Here is a 17,294-nt window from a genome sequence, read left to right as displayed (position 1 = left end):
AGAATTTTGCATGGCTAAATTCAGAGCGCGAACTACTGGGACACAAGCTAAGGAACAAGAAAAGACAGGGCACGGCGCATGTCTTTTCTTGTTCATTAGCTTGTGTACTAGTGGTTCGCTCTCTGAATTTAGCCATGCGTCCATATCAACTCGCCAATTTTTCATATTTGACTAGTAAGAATTTGTGCGAATAAAACGGGGTTCAATGGTGGTAATGTGCGCAGCTCATGAGTGTGTTGCTTTTAACGAGACAAACTTTCTGTTATGCCGAACCTGTGCTACTGCCGTATTTGATCTTGCGGAAGACAGGCGCTTCGCATCACACTCCTTAGTTGCTATGTTGCTTGTGTACTCCACGTTTTGTGCAATGATGTGCTCCACACCTCTGCTCAATCAGTGTGTGGGATCCCACATTTCTTTCTCTCTGTGATGTACAAGGCCAACTAGCACAGAAAACTACTGATTTACTTTCGAGAGCGTTATATGTACCCTATATTTGCAAACAATAAAAAAGCAATACGCGGTCCGTATTCTCAAGCACGACTGCCACGTATATTCATCAGCGAATGATGCTACGTCGAGCAGTTGATCGCTGACCGTTTTTTGCATTATCGACAGAAGATTAAATAAATCATGAAAAGAAAAAAAAAGACATGGACTATGATTTAGAACTAAATGGGTTTCTAAAGCATGCTCGACACCTTTTTACAACTTCTTTATACTCTTCTTATGAAACGTGGTGTATTTTGACAACATATTTGATAACTCCACCTCAAGCAATCGCTACTAAGCGATGACTCAAAGCGGGCTCGTTTTCTTTTGGCATCTACTCTAATGGCAGCTATTTACACCACGTTTCTTGCGAAAGATAAGCACACGAGGCCAAGAATGTGAGCCTAGTAATACAATTGCGCTTTCTATAGCGCTTGCACGCATATATATTTATGCAGGAATGTGTGTGTTGGTAGAGACATACCTTTTAGACCTGAATGACTTTCCTGTTACATTTCCTTCGAACTATTTTGTGATGAACTTTAAGTTTAGTTCTTTAACACTGAATTCTAACTTGTACCTTTACTGAAGACGGCAGTAGAAGTCACATCGTGGAGAACATTCCATTTGCATACCATTGTCTTGTCTTATGAAAAGCAAATGTGGCTTTGCTGCATGCGTTTTAAGCTTGCCAAGGTGCACGCTTTACAGGCGTGCAAACTGGGTGGCAATGTTTGTTGCGGATAGTTTGAACAAAGATTCCCAAAGTGACTTACAGAACATTTGATGGTCGGATCAGGCGAGTTTTCAAATGACCTAAATAATACAATTTCGAAAACTGCGATTCAGCGAGTTGGTTTGTGTGCGGCCTGTCTTTCCTACACATTGCTTTGTGTATTAATGACTGCTTTGGCCCATCTGGTTTCCATGCCTCTCTTGGATAACTGCGATAGCTCTTGTCTAAGAAATCGCCAAATGATTGCGCGAATTATGCACATCAACACCAGAACACCACGTATCATTTCGTGTACATCCCGTTGTTGGATGTGATGCGTGTAATAATGGCGTTTGCTAAAGCTTGTTTTGTTGCATAGTAAGCGTTATTGAGGCAGAGCACCCTTTACATGAATTCAAGGTTTCGCACTAGGTCAAAATAATCACGACATGGAAGTACAGCGAGCTATATTTTAGAAAGTGTGTCATGACCAATGGATAGCATGTAACTTACCGTCATTTACTCGAGCTAAGTGCAACTCGTTTTGTCCATGCTTTGGTGTAATGTAACTGGTGCTTCACGTCTGCTTGATCTAGCTTTTCGCTCCTTTGGTCAAAGCTACGCTGACTTAAGATACCTACGGGAACTGTAATCGTTCGAAAATATTCCAAACTTGAGGAAGCAGCGCCTTAATTTTCTGCTGGGGTATCTCATATGCTTCACGTTTGCCATGCACTATTCAGAGACGTGCGATCTTTTTTGTAAGCACGCTGGTTGTTTTCTTTCCTTAAAAAATATTTTATCACTTGTTGAAATGGATTGCTTTTGGTACATAGCGCCATTTTGTCTTCGTGGTTGATTAATGTGGGAAAAAAACAAAACTTGTCAACGGATATGTAATGACTAATTGGCTCATTAACAAAACATCAGTTATCGGTTAGCCATTGGTCATAACTTATTAGTTATCGGGCCGTGTTCAAAGTTGCTCTTCTAGAACGATAATCGTTTCTGTACTTGGAGTTAACAAGCAATTACCTTGTAAGAATTCCTTCTGCGATTATCTATCATTATTTATAGTCACCACCTTTCTCTGTGGCACCGCCCGCCGCCCTTTTCTTGCGCACTCTAAACGTCATAGAACACTTCGAGAGATCACCTACTCTCGCGAAAATTGGGTATGCACACGATACCAAAACTTTCTGGTGTTAATTAGCGAAATATTGCGGTGGCCGTAACGGGAAGTTTATTTTCTGCTTATCAGTATTCCTTGAAACTTTACACACTTTTCAGGTACATACGCCGAATGTACACGCCTATGGCAAACGTTTGCAGTGCGTTGTTTTTTGGTCGCTATTAGTAGCATTTCGTTGTGAGCTTCCACTCTTAGATGAAAACATTGCCTCGCTCCCACACTTTTTCTCTCGTTCATAATCGCTCTTCACAGGAACTGAGCAATGATAATCTGATATATGCGTTTAGCGATGTTGCTTTTTGGAGACAGTGCCACAAGCAACACAAAGAAAGTGCAGCAAAAGGCAGGGAGCGTCGTGCTCGTAATATTTTGAACTCAAGAAGAGCCTGAATCGGGTACAGTGCCCCACAGTGTGGGAGAGGGTGCACGCGTGCTTGGTAATTTCTCAAAGTGAAGCTATTTTCGCTTTTTTCCCGGGATTCGCGTGGCTACCTGGGTGCTGTTGGACCGGTCGCAGTCTCAATGGAAATATTTGTGAATATATATGCAAAGGTTATTTGTAACTAGCCGCGAAGTGGCTTATACAAACTTTGTATGCTAACCAAGTACTGGTACCTCTGTTCTGCGTAACAAAGAACTTCGAACATAAAGCCTGAACATACAATGTCGGCGCGCTGGCATCTCTGAATGGCACTCATCTGTTAATGAATTGGTGAATTATATTTAACGGATTCTTTGATTTACTTTATTTTCTTTCATTTAGCCACTCAGTAAGTGCCCTTTCTCGACCAATTCCCCCGGATGGGCATCTCCCAATACAATTCATACATAAAACCTGAACGTATAAAGTCAGCTCACTGATATCTTTAAAGCACACCGATTGGAATTCCTTCACAGAATGGTATTTATTATCAGAAGTATTTAAAAAGCAAAACTTTAGAAATGCCGTTGCCAACGTTGTATAATTGTTCTGCATACTCTGCCTGTCTGCTGTTTAGTGATAGTTCCTGTATCTTATTTACTTGCACTACAGTTTCTTGGTGTTCCGAATAATGTACGTTTCAGTTTCGCCCTTCTTGCTTGGTCTACGTGAGGTCTGCAGTATCGTGTAAATAAAAAAAATGCTAATAGAATGGTGAATTATGTTATAGAAGTTATTTATTTATTATTTTTTTTGTGCCTTTCGGTATGTGCAAGTGGGGGAATGCCCGTCCTTTGCCAATCCTCCATAACGTATATGTACCACTGTGACACATGATGTGCAGAATCCTTAGATGTTGCTTGAGACGTGTCGTACTTTTCTGTGCATACACCTGTCATCACCATTCTTTGCTCAGCTAGCACTATACGTCGCTTTCGTTCTTGTGATATTGCAGCGTATACGTCTCACACTGAGCACTCGTCTGAACTGGAGTTGCGTTTCAGTAAATCTTATGAACGGTGCAGTGCATAAACGTAAAAATTCCACGCCAGTAAAGCTGTGACATTTGTGGCGGATGTATTTAAACATTACATGCGATTACACTTTGCGGAGGATGAAAGTAAACAAAAATTTACGCATTGCCGTTGGTTGCAAAACATTTATTTAGCCGTTTTACTAATGTTGACCTTACTAGTAATGTGGGCTTGTTGGTATGGCAACTTGATCTGAGTTAAGAATGGACACAAGAAGACACACAGGACACACACTGGCGCCATGTGTGTCCTTTGTCTCTTAAAAAAAATCAGATCGAGCTTTACTAAAGCTTCGTTTCACCTGCCGCGGTGCCTTAGCGGCAATGGTGTTGCGCTGCCAAGCGCGATGTCCCAGGATCAAATCCAGGCCGCGGCGACCGCATTTCGGTGGGGGCGAAATGCAAAAACGCCAGTGACCCGTGCATTGGGGGCACGTTGAAGATCTCCTGGTGGCCAAAATTAGTCCCCATTATGGCGTGCCTCATAATCAAATTGTGGTTTTGGCACAGGTAACCACATAATTCAATCCAATTCAAAGCTTCACTTCACATAGATGGCAACATGAGCACTGACTCTGCATATTTTGAAGACAACATAGTCTTTGCTGACTTCACAAGGGTTTGGCTTAATAGGGATCTGGCTATCTTGCAACAACTTCAAGAAAATAAAAAGGAAGAAAGGAGGGTCAACTAAGGGTCGTCGCTAAAAAGACAAGATCGACGCAATTGCGTGTGAAATACAATACGAATAAGATAAGAAATGAGGGAATAATAAAGATGAAAAAGAGGCAGAAAGAGAAAGAATAGAGTGATCTGATGAGCATTTAATCATCGAATTATTTGAACCACCATGTACTACGTCGACCTTGTCATCTTTAGCATCGACACTTGGTGGACCCCCCTTTTAATACCTAGGCGCTTCTGCATATTTCTGATCGTCATACTCATTTGCATCATGACAATACGCCCCTTGTGCGCATGACGAAAAAAATGCAGTTTTACATCACGCCATCCTTACATAAAAAAAAAACAGTTCTATGGTTCTACGTGCTAAAACAACGATGTAGTTTGAGGCATGCTGTAGTGAGGAAATTAAGATTAATTTTGGGCACCTGGAGATCTTTAAAGAGGCCCTGAACACATTTCTTTGAAACCACAAATACATCTTTGAACGAGTATGGTATCTCCTAGAAATATATTAACGAAATAAAGTTGAAGAAAAACAAAACTGGTGCGAGCGTAGATACTTCAAGCACTGTGTGTACCTTTAATGGCCACTCTCGAAGTATACCTCGCCTACGGCGTTACGGTGAGCGGGCTCGTCGCGGCAACTCGTGGCGGCCGCGGTATCTACGTTACGCAGCAGACGCAGCTACGTGTGGCTATGCGCAAACTCTAATAGAACAGGATTATGCAATTGCAGGGCTGGATTGTGCGCTCTCGTGCGCCAGCCTGACCGTGCTACGTGGTGCGGACCGGCTTTGCCCTGCACAGATAGTAGGCAAATAGTGCACTTTGTAGTGCCCAATACCGAGTGCGATATGACGCACATCTAGCCAGCAGCTGCCGGGAGTGAGAGCGCAGTGGCGGTGGCGTCTCTTGTCGATGCCAAACGCCATTCACGGAGAGGCGCCGTGAGCGTAGCGTACGTGTGGTCTGGGCTTAAGTTTCGCGTAGTCCGAAACTAGTTGAGTATTTCGGACTTACAGAAATTAGCGAGATCCGACGGCTACGACAGTCCCATAAGCATTGCGACCAAAGTTTCATTCATACGAGGGCGGGCGCGGCCGAGCGTGAGAAAACGACAGTGGGCTTACGCTTCTTGATCGATGTCAGCAATTGGCCAATAGCAGCCGTGTATGAGAATTTGCTATATGGCGAAATATGGCAGCCCCAAAACGGTGAGGCGGAGGCTTCAGCTGAAAAAAGAGTGTTTCAGAATACTTCGCGCTCTGCTTGTGAGCCCCACGCGCCGCCTATGAGTGCAAAACTTGGCTGATACGTTTACAGCAGCGTATGCTATCTACGGAATATGCTTTTTCTCCTAGCTCGAGGGGTGGTTGAAGTCCCCTTTGACGTGCGTATAAATCTAAGTACGCGAGCGTTATCGCATTTCGCCGCGATCGAAATGCAGCCGCCGGGGCCGGGATCTAACGCGCGACCTTGAGCTCAGCAGCGCAACGCCATAGCAGATGGGCTGCCACGACGGCCATTTTTACCTGCATGGAAAATGCTATCGATGGGGCTGCGTTTCTTTTTTATTTCACTATGCACGCATGGTGCAGGTTGAAGTTTCAGTGGCATTGTTCCTCGCTTAACTGTGACAGGTTACCCTGACGGATGACGTCTACGTTACTGGCGGTGGTAAGTCGGCGTTCCGGTTGGCAGCCATGTTTGCAGCCGAAGTGGCCTCCGATGACGCCGAGGCTGCTGGAGCCTTCGTGAGCACGTTGCTTTTGCGACATCTTGCCGTGCCTTCCTCCGCCAAGCTGTCTTCCATGCTGCAGATGTCGAAGTACAGGTGTTTCGAGCTGGTGCAAGACGTGGCTCCGCACGCTATGTCTCTGTTTCTGGCAGGTGGGTAACCTTTGAAGACAATGCCTTCCTTAGGTAGTTACGCCTACTTTTCCGTATGGGTTATTTGGTGTTTCTAGCCTTTTTTGTGGGCCGATTCCGAAGATAGTGCAGTTTAAAAATTTGCGCCAATCCTGAAGGTGGTCTACTTAACGATGCGGGCCGTTTTTGCGGATACGTGTAGTCTCAAAATGTGGGCCGATCCCAAAGCTAGTGCAGACTAAACATGTGGACTGTTCCTGTGGGTGTATGTGTTGTCGAAAGTGTTGGACGGTCCCGTAGGCAGCGCAGTCAGAAAATCTAAGCCAACCGATGCCCCTCTTCCTACACTCACGCGTGGGGTGTGGCGATAGAGTGCCATGCGCCTTGATTCCACCAGATTCTCACCACCAAGCTGCTCAGGAACACATTTTTTTAATCGGATTCAACAAGAGGTTTGAATCGCCTTTCATACTGTTCTTTCTCATAGTTCTTTCGATTCTTTGTTTACAAGGATAGACGGAGCCTCACGTTATTCGCTACGCATTAGTATTTCCTTCGCTTTAGCTCTAGCTTCTGCGAACCTCCAGTGTATTTTTAGTAGAACGTTTTTCCGCGGCTTGCGCGCAATTCTTTTGTACTCAACAAGCTTGCAGGCCTACCGCGCGCATGTGCATATAGCATTCTGCACATGTACGCCTTGTGTGCCCCTGGTCTGTCACGCGTGAAGCCCTTTGCATACGCTAGGGTGAAAGTGGTAACATTTGTACTCTGCGTGATGGAGGGCCTCATTTGAATACGCAAGAGTTGATGCTCACACGAAAGCACGGCGCTCGCCCATCATGTGCGAGATTGTTATCTTGACCACTCGGAAGTCTCTACTAGCCGTATCGGCCATTATTCAGAGCAACGAAGCCGGCACGGATATACTACCGTTCGCGACAGGCATAAACTGTGCAACAAACATTACGGGTTGCAACGAGGAATTCAGTTTTGTCCCACTTTCGTGGTATTTCCAGGGCACAAACAGCATGTTCGCGTATGGGCACCCGGCACTGTTCAGAGGGCGCCACGACGTTTTCATTTTTCACCCCAACGTCGCCGACACCGGCCGCTAGATAGCGGATGCAAATCATCCGCCATTCCAAACGATAGCGGCCACTTTTTGCCACTCGTCTGAATGTTATGCCCTGCGCTTCGACGAGATCAAGCTCACGATTTTTCATGCTTCTCACATCGATCGCAAACATGTGCAATCATATGCGCAGCATGCGCACTTCGACTTTTTCACAACTAGGATAGTCTTGCCTCGCGATAAGTTATCTTAAATGCCATGACAAATGTACACAGCGTCTCCTGTTTCGCATCTCCAACTCGTTAGGCTGTGTGTTCTGGCGCTGCTGTCTACTCTGAAAAGCGTCAGAGCAAGGTGCCTATAGGCGTGATCGACATAGCGTCCTTGACAGAAAGGTGGAGAGCGCAGAGCGTTCAAGAGAGGAAGTGCGCGCAATGTTAATGGCGATTGTCCCTCGGGGGCAACATAAGCCGCAAAATATTATTTTTATTTTTATTTTTTGAATCCGGGGGAGGCGCTTTAAGTGTCGAATCTCCCAGATGATCGTGGCGATGTTGGTTTACGTATATGTAGGCATTTGCTCTCACCGACTTCGCCGCAACGCATTTCCATATGGCAGGCTGGTAAATGTTCGTGTTGTACTCTAGCAAGGGTGCACTGGGTTGTATAACAATGAAAGCTTTCTTTAAGAGAGACTGCGGAGTTTATTGTAGAGTGCTTCGAACTCTCTTCTACTAAACAGCAAGATAGCCGTTTGAATTCCCGTCTCACTGGACACGTTTAAAGGGGGGAAAGGCGGAAGCCCTTGGGGACTAAAGTGCCAGTTCATAAAGACGACTGGGGGTCTTCAGGAGGCCAGCCGGGATGTTCGTGTCCGCGAAAACGAATTTAACTTCTTACCCTCGGTGCTATACTACACTAATTTTATCCAGTATTTTCACTGACACTGGTAGTCGCTGAAACTGACGAGGGAAAGCGTCTGTGCTCAGGCAATAAGGTTTCAACCAATGTGCTAGCGCACTTAAGAAGACTGAAGCAGCGCTGAAGCACGTGCTTAGGAAAGCGTAAGTTCTAAGACACCAATTTGTGTTCTTCGAATACATGGTTCAGTGCGAATGCAAAAGAAAGAACAAAAGAAAGAAGGAAAAGAGAGAAACGTTCTCTCGGCAAACAACATTGATCATATATTTTTTTTTTATGCATATCTTCTCCCGTTAGCTTGTAATTATTTTGTGACCTCCGTTGCATTTCCCCTTTGTTTTAAGTTAGTCTCCACTTCCGAATTATCCGTGTAATGTAACGTGGCAGGCGGCTACTCCAACTTGATTTTAGCTTCGGAGCTGTTTTAATATAAAAAAATTGCTAAGAACGAAAAAATTCCATGTTCAAAAATATATAACTAGTCTTCTGAGCCATTCAATGACTCTGTTGCCGCCTTAAGCTTTCTAAAAAAGTACACATAGTTCAAAGCTCACTAGTTTACTACTAACACGATTACTATCTTAATCCTACAATGATTTCAATTATTTCCGCCGTCCAGTAAGTTCCCACAATTTTCTCATGAAGGTAATAATTTCTCTGTTATTAATTTTGCTTTCCTTCCTTCACTTACAGAAGGCATCGTTCCAATGTCAAATATAGATATAGTTCATTCCGTTATTGGCAACATACGCAAGGTGTTGGAAGCAAGTCTTGCTATACTTCCAGAAGCAGAAAGAAAGAATACTTCGGCGAAACTCCATGGGATTGAAGACGTTGTTCGTAAGTGTTCTGAACAACGATTTCGAGTGGATGCATCAACATTTTGTGTGTGTGTGCGTGCGTGTGCGTGCGTGTGCGTGCGTGTGGGTGTGCGTGTGTGCGTGTGCATGTGTGCGTGTGCGTGCGTGCGTGCGCGTGCGTGCGCGTGTGTGCGTGTGTGTGCGTGCGTGCGTGTGTGTGTGTGTGTGTGTGTGTGTGTGTGTGTGTGTGTGTGTGTGTGTGTGTGTGTGTGTGTGTGTGTGTGTGTGTGTGTGTGTGTGTGTGTGTGCGTAATAATGAAGCGTGAACTGGTTGGAGGGTAAGCACATCTGCACTCTGTCTCACTAACCCAAGCGTGAGCTTTTCTTTTAATGATGATATTAAGGGGAAAAAAGCGCCCAATTTTGTTACGTAGTTGCATCATATCAAGAATGAAGTCATCGTAAACGGGCTTCATTAGCTTTTCTTTCTAAATGTGATTATACACTGCAGCTCAATTTTCTTTGTGCCCCGGTTTCTATTGTTAATCAAAGACACTCGATTAAAGTTGCCTAATTCAGTCCTAGTTCGCACAGCAGCGTCTTAATGGCGTATTTCGGCACTCGCTAAGCAGAAAGAAACCGCATCAGGCTCGAAATAATCCTTTCTTTTAAGCAGAGCTGTCTGTCTTCGATGACAAAAAAAAAAAGTCCGTAGTGCATGTGCGGAAGAACTGGTACTTTTGCCCAGGACTTTATTGACCTTCCTAATTGTATGCTAGTCGGGAAAGTTGTTCCGTAATCCTAATCAAAACGTCGCGTTTTCATCTTTTGTGAATATGGTTGCGATGAATAAAAGATACATTTTGGTATGCCCACGTGCAATAGAAGGAACAAATGAAAACTCCCTTTATGTGAAGGAGGTATAACGTACGTGCGTAAAGCTGCGTAAAGGACAGACCAAAGGAATGGGGAACTGCGGGTATGTGTCGTCAAGCGACTTAATGACGCCAAGCTACTCAGTTATGTAAGCAAGGTACCCGTGCACCTTAAGTCAGATTTTTTGAAACTTCAACGCTAAAGTACGAATGCCTCTGTATTGAGCTGCGAACCTGTCGCTATCTGAACGGACATCTTAAGCAACAAAACCTGTAAGAGACAATGTTAGTGGAAAAGCGAAGGTGTGGAAAGGGGGCACTACGAACTCTAAATATTACGCTGGCTTGTTTTTACTAACTTGCATGGAAGTCGAAGGGAATCGAACTGTCATCTAGTGCTCATCAGCATTCGGGCGTTAAGGGCTTGCAGTGAAGGGCATGTGCATGTGTGGTAGTGCGACGGAGAGAGACTTCAAAGGCTGATTAGAGTCGCGCTGATTTTCCTTTCTCCGCTTCGCTCGCGGGCCAGAAGCATGTGCAACAACGTAACTAGAGAGACAAAGCAGCATATTGTCGTGTCGCATGCTGTCATCAGTGATACTAGTGCCTATATACTTACGTCGTCGCCGTAACAAGATGTAATGCAGCTAGCGAGGGGAAAAGTTGCGCGGCATCACCATGTGCATATTTCCAGCGGCACTGTTGGTAATTTGAATAGTCCAGAAGTATGGTGAGCGTGTCAGCAAGTGAAAACTTTTTGTATATCTCTAAGCGACGGCAAACAACGTTACCTTGGTTCTGTCCAGCTACGTGGCATTTGCATATTTTTAAATCTTGGTGCATGACAGTTGGGACGCCCTGTGTAGTCTGGAAGCAAACATTGTCCTTCCAGCCTTATTATATATGTACGTACTAGCCGCTGACTAGGAGAGATGCCGTTAATTCACGCGATACACTCAGTTCGCTTGCAAAGACGAGAAAGATGTCGCGGCGATGATCACGCAGTTAGCGACGTTCGTGCACTTTCAGTGGTGCCCGATGACTTGTACGACGAGGCTCTCCTCGAGCGGCACTACGCGTCGCTACCCGTCTTCCGGTCGCCCTTCGTGCGCTCGTACCTGTCCGCGCTCAGGGGGCGTGCCGACCGGGCCAAGGCGTCGCTGCACCGTCGGGTATCGACGGCGCGCCGCATGTCACATCGGCTGCCCATGCTGGCAGCGAAACCACTGCTGCTTCCTTTCTACAGCCTGCTGTTCGTGCCCGTCGCGTCAATGTTGCCACCAATCGTGGTGCGCGAATCACCGGAAGCGACATACGCGGCCCTGGGTCACCTCGTGGCTCGCGAGCTCGTCTCCGCGTTGCATCTATCAGCTTCGGACGCGGATCGCAATGGCCTTTTAGTCAACCGGCGTTTCGCTGCGGCGGTATCCTACACCATCACTTGCCTCCACCGGTCGTCGTCGTCGTCGCCATCTCAGACGCGCCGTCAAGTAGGAGCGCTAGCGTACCAAAGAATTGAAGAGGTGTACGCGGACGTTGTGGGTCTGCAAGCGGCGATGCGCGCGCTCCGCGCGGCGACTCCGAGCTACAGGCCGCTGAAGAATGCAGCGGTGTTTCAGAACTGGACAAGTGCGCAGCTTTTCTACCTGAGCGCCTGTTTCAAGTGGTGCGCTTTCGATACCAACGAGGTGGAAGGCACCGTGGGCTCGCACCGCGAGCGCTGCAATCTGCCCGTCGCCGAGGAGCCCGGTTTCCTGGCGGCCTTCAACTGCAGCGCCAATTCGAAGATGGCTCGCCAGCGCAAGGGATGCTTCCGGCACGCCCTGTAGACCGCCCTTTCTAAACCCCGACTGACCCAAGGTTCACTCATTATTAACCGTAATAACGAGAAATAAATGCGCAGATACATGCCCACAGGTGCGTCGCAAAATATGAGTCCGTGCTGGCCATGGAATGATGGACACACCACAACTGAAAACAGACTATAAACCCTACGCGTAACGCATTATGCTGCTAAGCACAACTTACAAAAAAAAAGAAAAAGAAACAGAAAAAAAACTGGACGCTACGTAAAAGCTAGCGTATTTTGGTTTATTTAAAATTTGTTATGAAGGTGCTGGCCTTTGTCTTCGCTAGTGGTTTCGTAAGCAGCAGTTTGCGTTAGTATAGCAGCATTGGCGCTACGCTAAGTCATGATCTTTCAGTTGTGGTGGTGTGGCTTAAACCAAAAGGAAACTAATATCAAGCCTCTTTCTCTCTCCCTCTCTCACGCACACGCGCGCGCGCACGCGCGCACTCACACAAGACGGGCAGCTCATTAGAACCGTGAAACTAAGTACCTTATGCGATAACATTAACGTACTCCATAACCCCTTTCCATTTGGCTAGTGGTCATCTAAGACATCTTCTGGTACATTTAGCACGATGTACGATATTTTTAACGTGTAACAAGAAGACATTTCTGGTTTAGCGGCAAATTTCAAGTAGCAAAGAAAGACCAACATCTGTACACATCTGTTTCTTCATTAGATATTGCTTGAGCTACAAGCCATTGCACCGTCCCCATCAGCTCAGCAATACTTGAAAAAGCAAACGTTTCTTTTTTGGGCAACGGGAATGCTGATCATGTCTCAGGTCCACGGTTTCTGCATGTTTATACGCAAGCTCATCTACGCGCCTCATAGCTCGGCGCGCGCTGTCAGAAATCGGACTGTGTGACATTGAACGCCAATGCGTCTGCTCTGTACATTCTGTATTGGAAGAGAAGGTTCTTGTTCTTGAAATCCGATTTTACGAGTATATTTTTTAGTGTTGCACGAGAGACGCCAAGGTAGGTAAAGGGAAGCTGCCAAGAATTAACTCTTGCTGCCGAAAGTAAGGTGACATTAGATCCGCGAGGCAAAACTGTGCGCAAGCCGCTCAGCTAACGACGAAGTGGGATAAGGTGTTTTCTTGTCCGTTCAATGCTTCAGGACGTGCGTGAACTCTCGCAAGTACCAGTATACGCGCGCTTGGAGCAAGGCCATCGAGACAAGCCCCCTTCTGAGGTAGTGGCGCATTAGAACATTTTAGCTGCTCGCTGCCATGACGCGCACGCGCCTTCTCCCTCTTGCTCCGACGCTTTCAGCTCACCTCAGCCCCATCCCCGCCGGGGGTTGCACGGGGGACTCGGAAGGAAGCAAAGGAAGGATGCGAGCAGCCGAAGCTGCGGCGAGCTCCGCGCGACGCCTTGGGCGCTCCTTTTCCCGCGGGTCTATTTTCTGGGCATCTCGTGACGTGGGCCAGAAGAGCGGCCTGCAGGCGCGGCAACGGTGCGGCGGGAAACCCGGGAGACTTCCATCCAAATTGCGGCAGCACTAACGTGATCAATTTGGCCCTTTCCATCTGCCTTGGCCCGGAGCATGACGGAATTTGCCGTCTGCTTCCTTTGGTTTCTTTCATTTCCGGCGCGGTGCTTCATCTGAGATGCCGCTCCTCGGCCGGTAGAAGCGCCGGCGCTTGCCTAGCCTGCGGGCTATAGCCTCGTTCGCTCCCGACCATCTACTCCCCTCACCCTTGTCGCTGCGCTATCCCTTGCTATCGCCCGAAGACTGTCTGCGGTACTCCTTTAATGTTGTGTGCACACGTTATGAAGAAGCTTACGTGCCGTTCTCTTGTGTCATGGTCAATTGTTGTATATTTTGCATTTATTTTAATTTAGCGTGCTATGTTTTCTTTGCGGCGTGCAAGGAGCGAATGCTTTCAATGACATCATTTAGCTTGTTTTCTAATTCATTTTTTTTTTGCGTGCACTCGACGACGGGAAAGTGTGTGAACAGCTGTAGTGAAAGTAGACCGCACGTGGCTTCAACAGTTGCGACCGCACATGCCCTCACCGCATTTGGTCTAACGTCAGGATTGCCAAGGAGGCCTCCATGCAGGATACTTTAGCGTACTGCTGGGCGCGATTTAACTCTGCCTTTTATACATTGCGATGGCGTAGCGTGCGCGATCCCTGTTCTTGGATAATGTTTTGCACCTTTACACTGCTTCCCCCTTCTCTCAGTGTCGTGTCTCAGCTGGAAGGTATCCTGATTTACTTCCTGGCCTTCTACATTCAAAACGAAGCTTTTTCTGCGAACTCTCCCGGACATCGCTGATTGTGATTGATGCTGCTGGCTGCTACTGCTGCTCTCTTGCGTGATAGGTCACGCACAGTACAGCACTCATAATGTGCCGCTGGCCGGCTCTATTCGCCACACAGTTACGCAACAGAGCAAACGGTGTCCGCATGTGCTATCGCTGCAGCAAATCACCGCTTTCAATCACAAAATTGGTTTACGAAAGCGAAGCTTTTTATGTTTTCTTACCCGGGATTACACGTATGCTGGCTATGGTCCTCGTCGAGTGTAATGGTCGTAATGAAAAAAAATTGCCGGTGCACCCAACCTTCAGAGATGATTGGCGAAGGTAATGCAATGAGCAAACTTTCTTACGATGAGTAGGTAATTTGTGATATATTTTATATTGTTGCGACTAATAATGTAATCTTTCATCGTCCGCACTGCCGGCGCGACATTGGCGGTAGGTCGCCCGCGTTTGCTTCAAGCTGCGAGCGGGTTCAGCGGGGCGGTAAACTTGCGTTGTTCCTACCGCTGAGTGGTAAGCAGCTTCTTTGGGTGATGCACAGAGATGGTAAAAGGGCTCGCCGAACGAGGCACGTGGAGTGGTGTCATGTCTGAAGCGTTTACTGCAGCTGAGATCCTCTCTCACGCTTCCCGTTGGACACGTTGAGGCACCAAACGCCCGCGCTCGACGCGATCTCATTATAGGCTGCAGAGCATGTCTGGACATTGGAGCAAATTTGTCTACTCGGCGTGGGTTTCAAAGGAGCGCCGAATGTTTACTGGAAGTAATGGCCTCAGCCAGGCGCCTGAATTAGCTTCGTGAGTACCTACTTGTTCGAATCTTGTGTTAAAGGGACACTAAAGCAAAACAGTAATGCAGTTTAGACGCATAAAGCGTTCTTTGAAAACTCTGTTGTCGTTAATTTCGAAAAAGGTTGATTATTAGAATCAATGTTCCAGTTCTTGAATTTCGCGCGTATTTTGCAGCAGTTGGATCAGTAAAAGTACACGAAGCTCGCCATGTTCACTTTTTGGCTATCTTAGAACACAGTGTAGTTTATCTTTACCGATAAGGAGTTACTTAAGTCTTAGAAGACGCTGTCAAAATCCGTGACGTCACAGCGAACTGGTACGGGAACTTCAATGAGGCATCGCCACCCGTCTTTTGTTATTGCGCTTTTTTTCTGGCTTACAAAACGTCTCATCGTGGTAAGAGTGGTGTTTTTGACAGTGTAGAAGGGTAGTTTACTAATACAGAAAATTTTTTTTTTCTCTTTAGTGTCCTTTTAAGTACTATGTACGTGCCACTCGTAACACTTATTGTGGCACTCCACCGTCTGCGCACCAGCACGGCCGTCATGCCTACGTTAAGAGCTACTTGCCTCAACAATTTGCTGGACACAACCTTTGGCATTTGCGACACGAGTTAGCTGCAGCCATAGCGCACCGCTTGCTTTGGACGTGTCTCCATTGACTTCTTTAAGGCAATACCCTCTCTTCCAAGGACTCCTTGGCCTACTTCGGCTGTCAACTGTATGTGTATGTGATCTTTCACATATCCCTTATAGTACCATGGCCTTTGAGGTGAGCATCGACACCGCGTAATTTTGCAGGCAGTGGTCGAATTCTCACAAGAGCCTGATCACGTAGCAGGCCTCACTGCCCATACCAAAATCAAAGCCTTCATTTTTATAGTCTTCGACGTCACCTACCTGAGCGCCCTCATCTTGTGAATACCGAGTCGACGACAATCTTGGTTCTACCAGCACTTTCGCGCTTTTGTCGTGAGTCCTCCTCATTTAGATTCCAATGAGTTACTTTAGCGAGCAATGAATGCGTCACGTTTGTCAACAAGCATTTTTACCTATGTCATGAGATCTCGAAGACAGGTTGCACTTATCATTCTTCGGAAACATAAAACACAAATGAAGCAGAATAGCTGCCATGCTTTTAAAGGATTGGTTAGTTTCGTATGGTTATTTCAAACATATATAGTAAAACACTAACACTATCAGCATAGGCATGAAAAAAGTTACTGGAGATAGCCCCTCACACTTCCACCTTTTTTTGTCTTACAGAGTGGTAAAACAAGCAGGCAAACAGAAAAAAAAACAACCATAAGTATCACTGTGCAAGATCCGTGCTTATTCTGTCTTGTAAGCTGCATGCAGTGATGCAATGTTATACGTCTTGCAGCATACTCCATTACGCACACAGTACGACGAATGCTTGCCAACAGCATGTTACTACCCTGTCTCCCGAGCCCGGGTGAGATTCAGTTCCGAAATAAACATTCTTCAGTGCTCGGGATTTCTTGTGCAGCGCCTGCGCCTGCGCCTGCTGTCTCGACGTTCATAGCATTACTGAGGGAGAGACGGGGCTTATATAATATAGCGAAGCGTATACTGGCAGCTTCTGCTAGCTGCTCTTTTACGACGGAGAAAGTCGGTTTCCAATCAAAGAAAGCCGCGTGATTTTACCAAGCGAGAAAATAAAGGAAGACCAAGAGGAAAAGAAAGTTAAAGAATAGAGCCTTGCTGATGCAACGTTATGTCTTCGCCAGTGGTATATCGGCCACGTGTGGACTCCGCAGACGGTAGTAATATTGCAAGAAAACAAAAATATATATCGAAGAGCCGAGATATAGAAAAATTGCCGCAGAGAGGAGCTGGCTACTACAGGCCATTTCGGACTGGTCCGCACACGCACGAACCAGCAAAAAGAAAGAAAGAAAAAAAGAAAGAGAAAGAGAGAGAGAGGAAGAGAGAGAGAGGAAGAGAGAGAGAGAAAGAGACAGCGAACATTGCGTAACAACCTAGCCCCTGGCCATCGATGTCGACGGAGCAGTTGCGAACGGGGCAACAAGCAACGAATGACGAAATTTCACTTGCTAGATGGGCATCGGGAAAGAGAGTAAGATAGAGATCTGGAGCTTAATGAAAAAAGTAAGCACAGGGAAAGACAAGAGCGGTAGCCTCAGAAGACAACGCGTTGATTGGCCAACCTTTATATCGTCGACGATAGCGGCCTCGAGTAATGAAATTCGGTCGTCTGGCCCGTACGGGGCGTCAGAATACCGCATCCCTGACCTTTCGCCAATGGAATCGGCGT

General features: G+C 46.5%; 1 protein-coding gene across 3 annotated transcripts in view; it reads left to right on the top strand.

Moving 5' to 3' along the window:
• LOC135908953 (endothelin-converting enzyme 2-like) overlaps positions 1–12,023 on the top strand; it is a 45,973-nt gene extending 33,950 nt beyond the window's left edge. For 2 of the 3 annotated variants that reach the window (XM_065440817.1, XM_065440814.1), the window contains exons 5-7: positions 6,181–6,430; positions 9,096–9,242; positions 11,107–12,023. In XM_065440817.1, the coding sequence (XP_065296889.1) occupies positions 6,181–6,430; positions 9,096–9,242; positions 11,107–11,906 (1,197 nt within the window). In that variant the 3' untranslated portion in view covers positions 11,907–12,023. The remainder of the gene's footprint in view (positions 1–6,180; positions 6,431–9,095; positions 9,243–11,106) is intronic. The other variant, XM_065440821.1, reaches the window with a different exon arrangement.
• Positions 12,024–17,294: the final 5,271 nt, after the last annotated feature.

This window comes from Dermacentor albipictus, chromosome 1 (assembly GCF_038994185.2).
Source record: "Dermacentor albipictus isolate Rhodes 1998 colony chromosome 1, USDA_Dalb.pri_finalv2, whole genome shotgun sequence".
In the NCBI taxonomy this organism is placed as follows: domain Eukaryota; kingdom Metazoa; phylum Arthropoda; class Arachnida; order Ixodida; family Ixodidae; genus Dermacentor; species Dermacentor albipictus.
The sequence above is the reverse complement of the archived record's forward strand: the minus strand, read 5'-3'. Positions and strand labels throughout refer to the sequence as shown.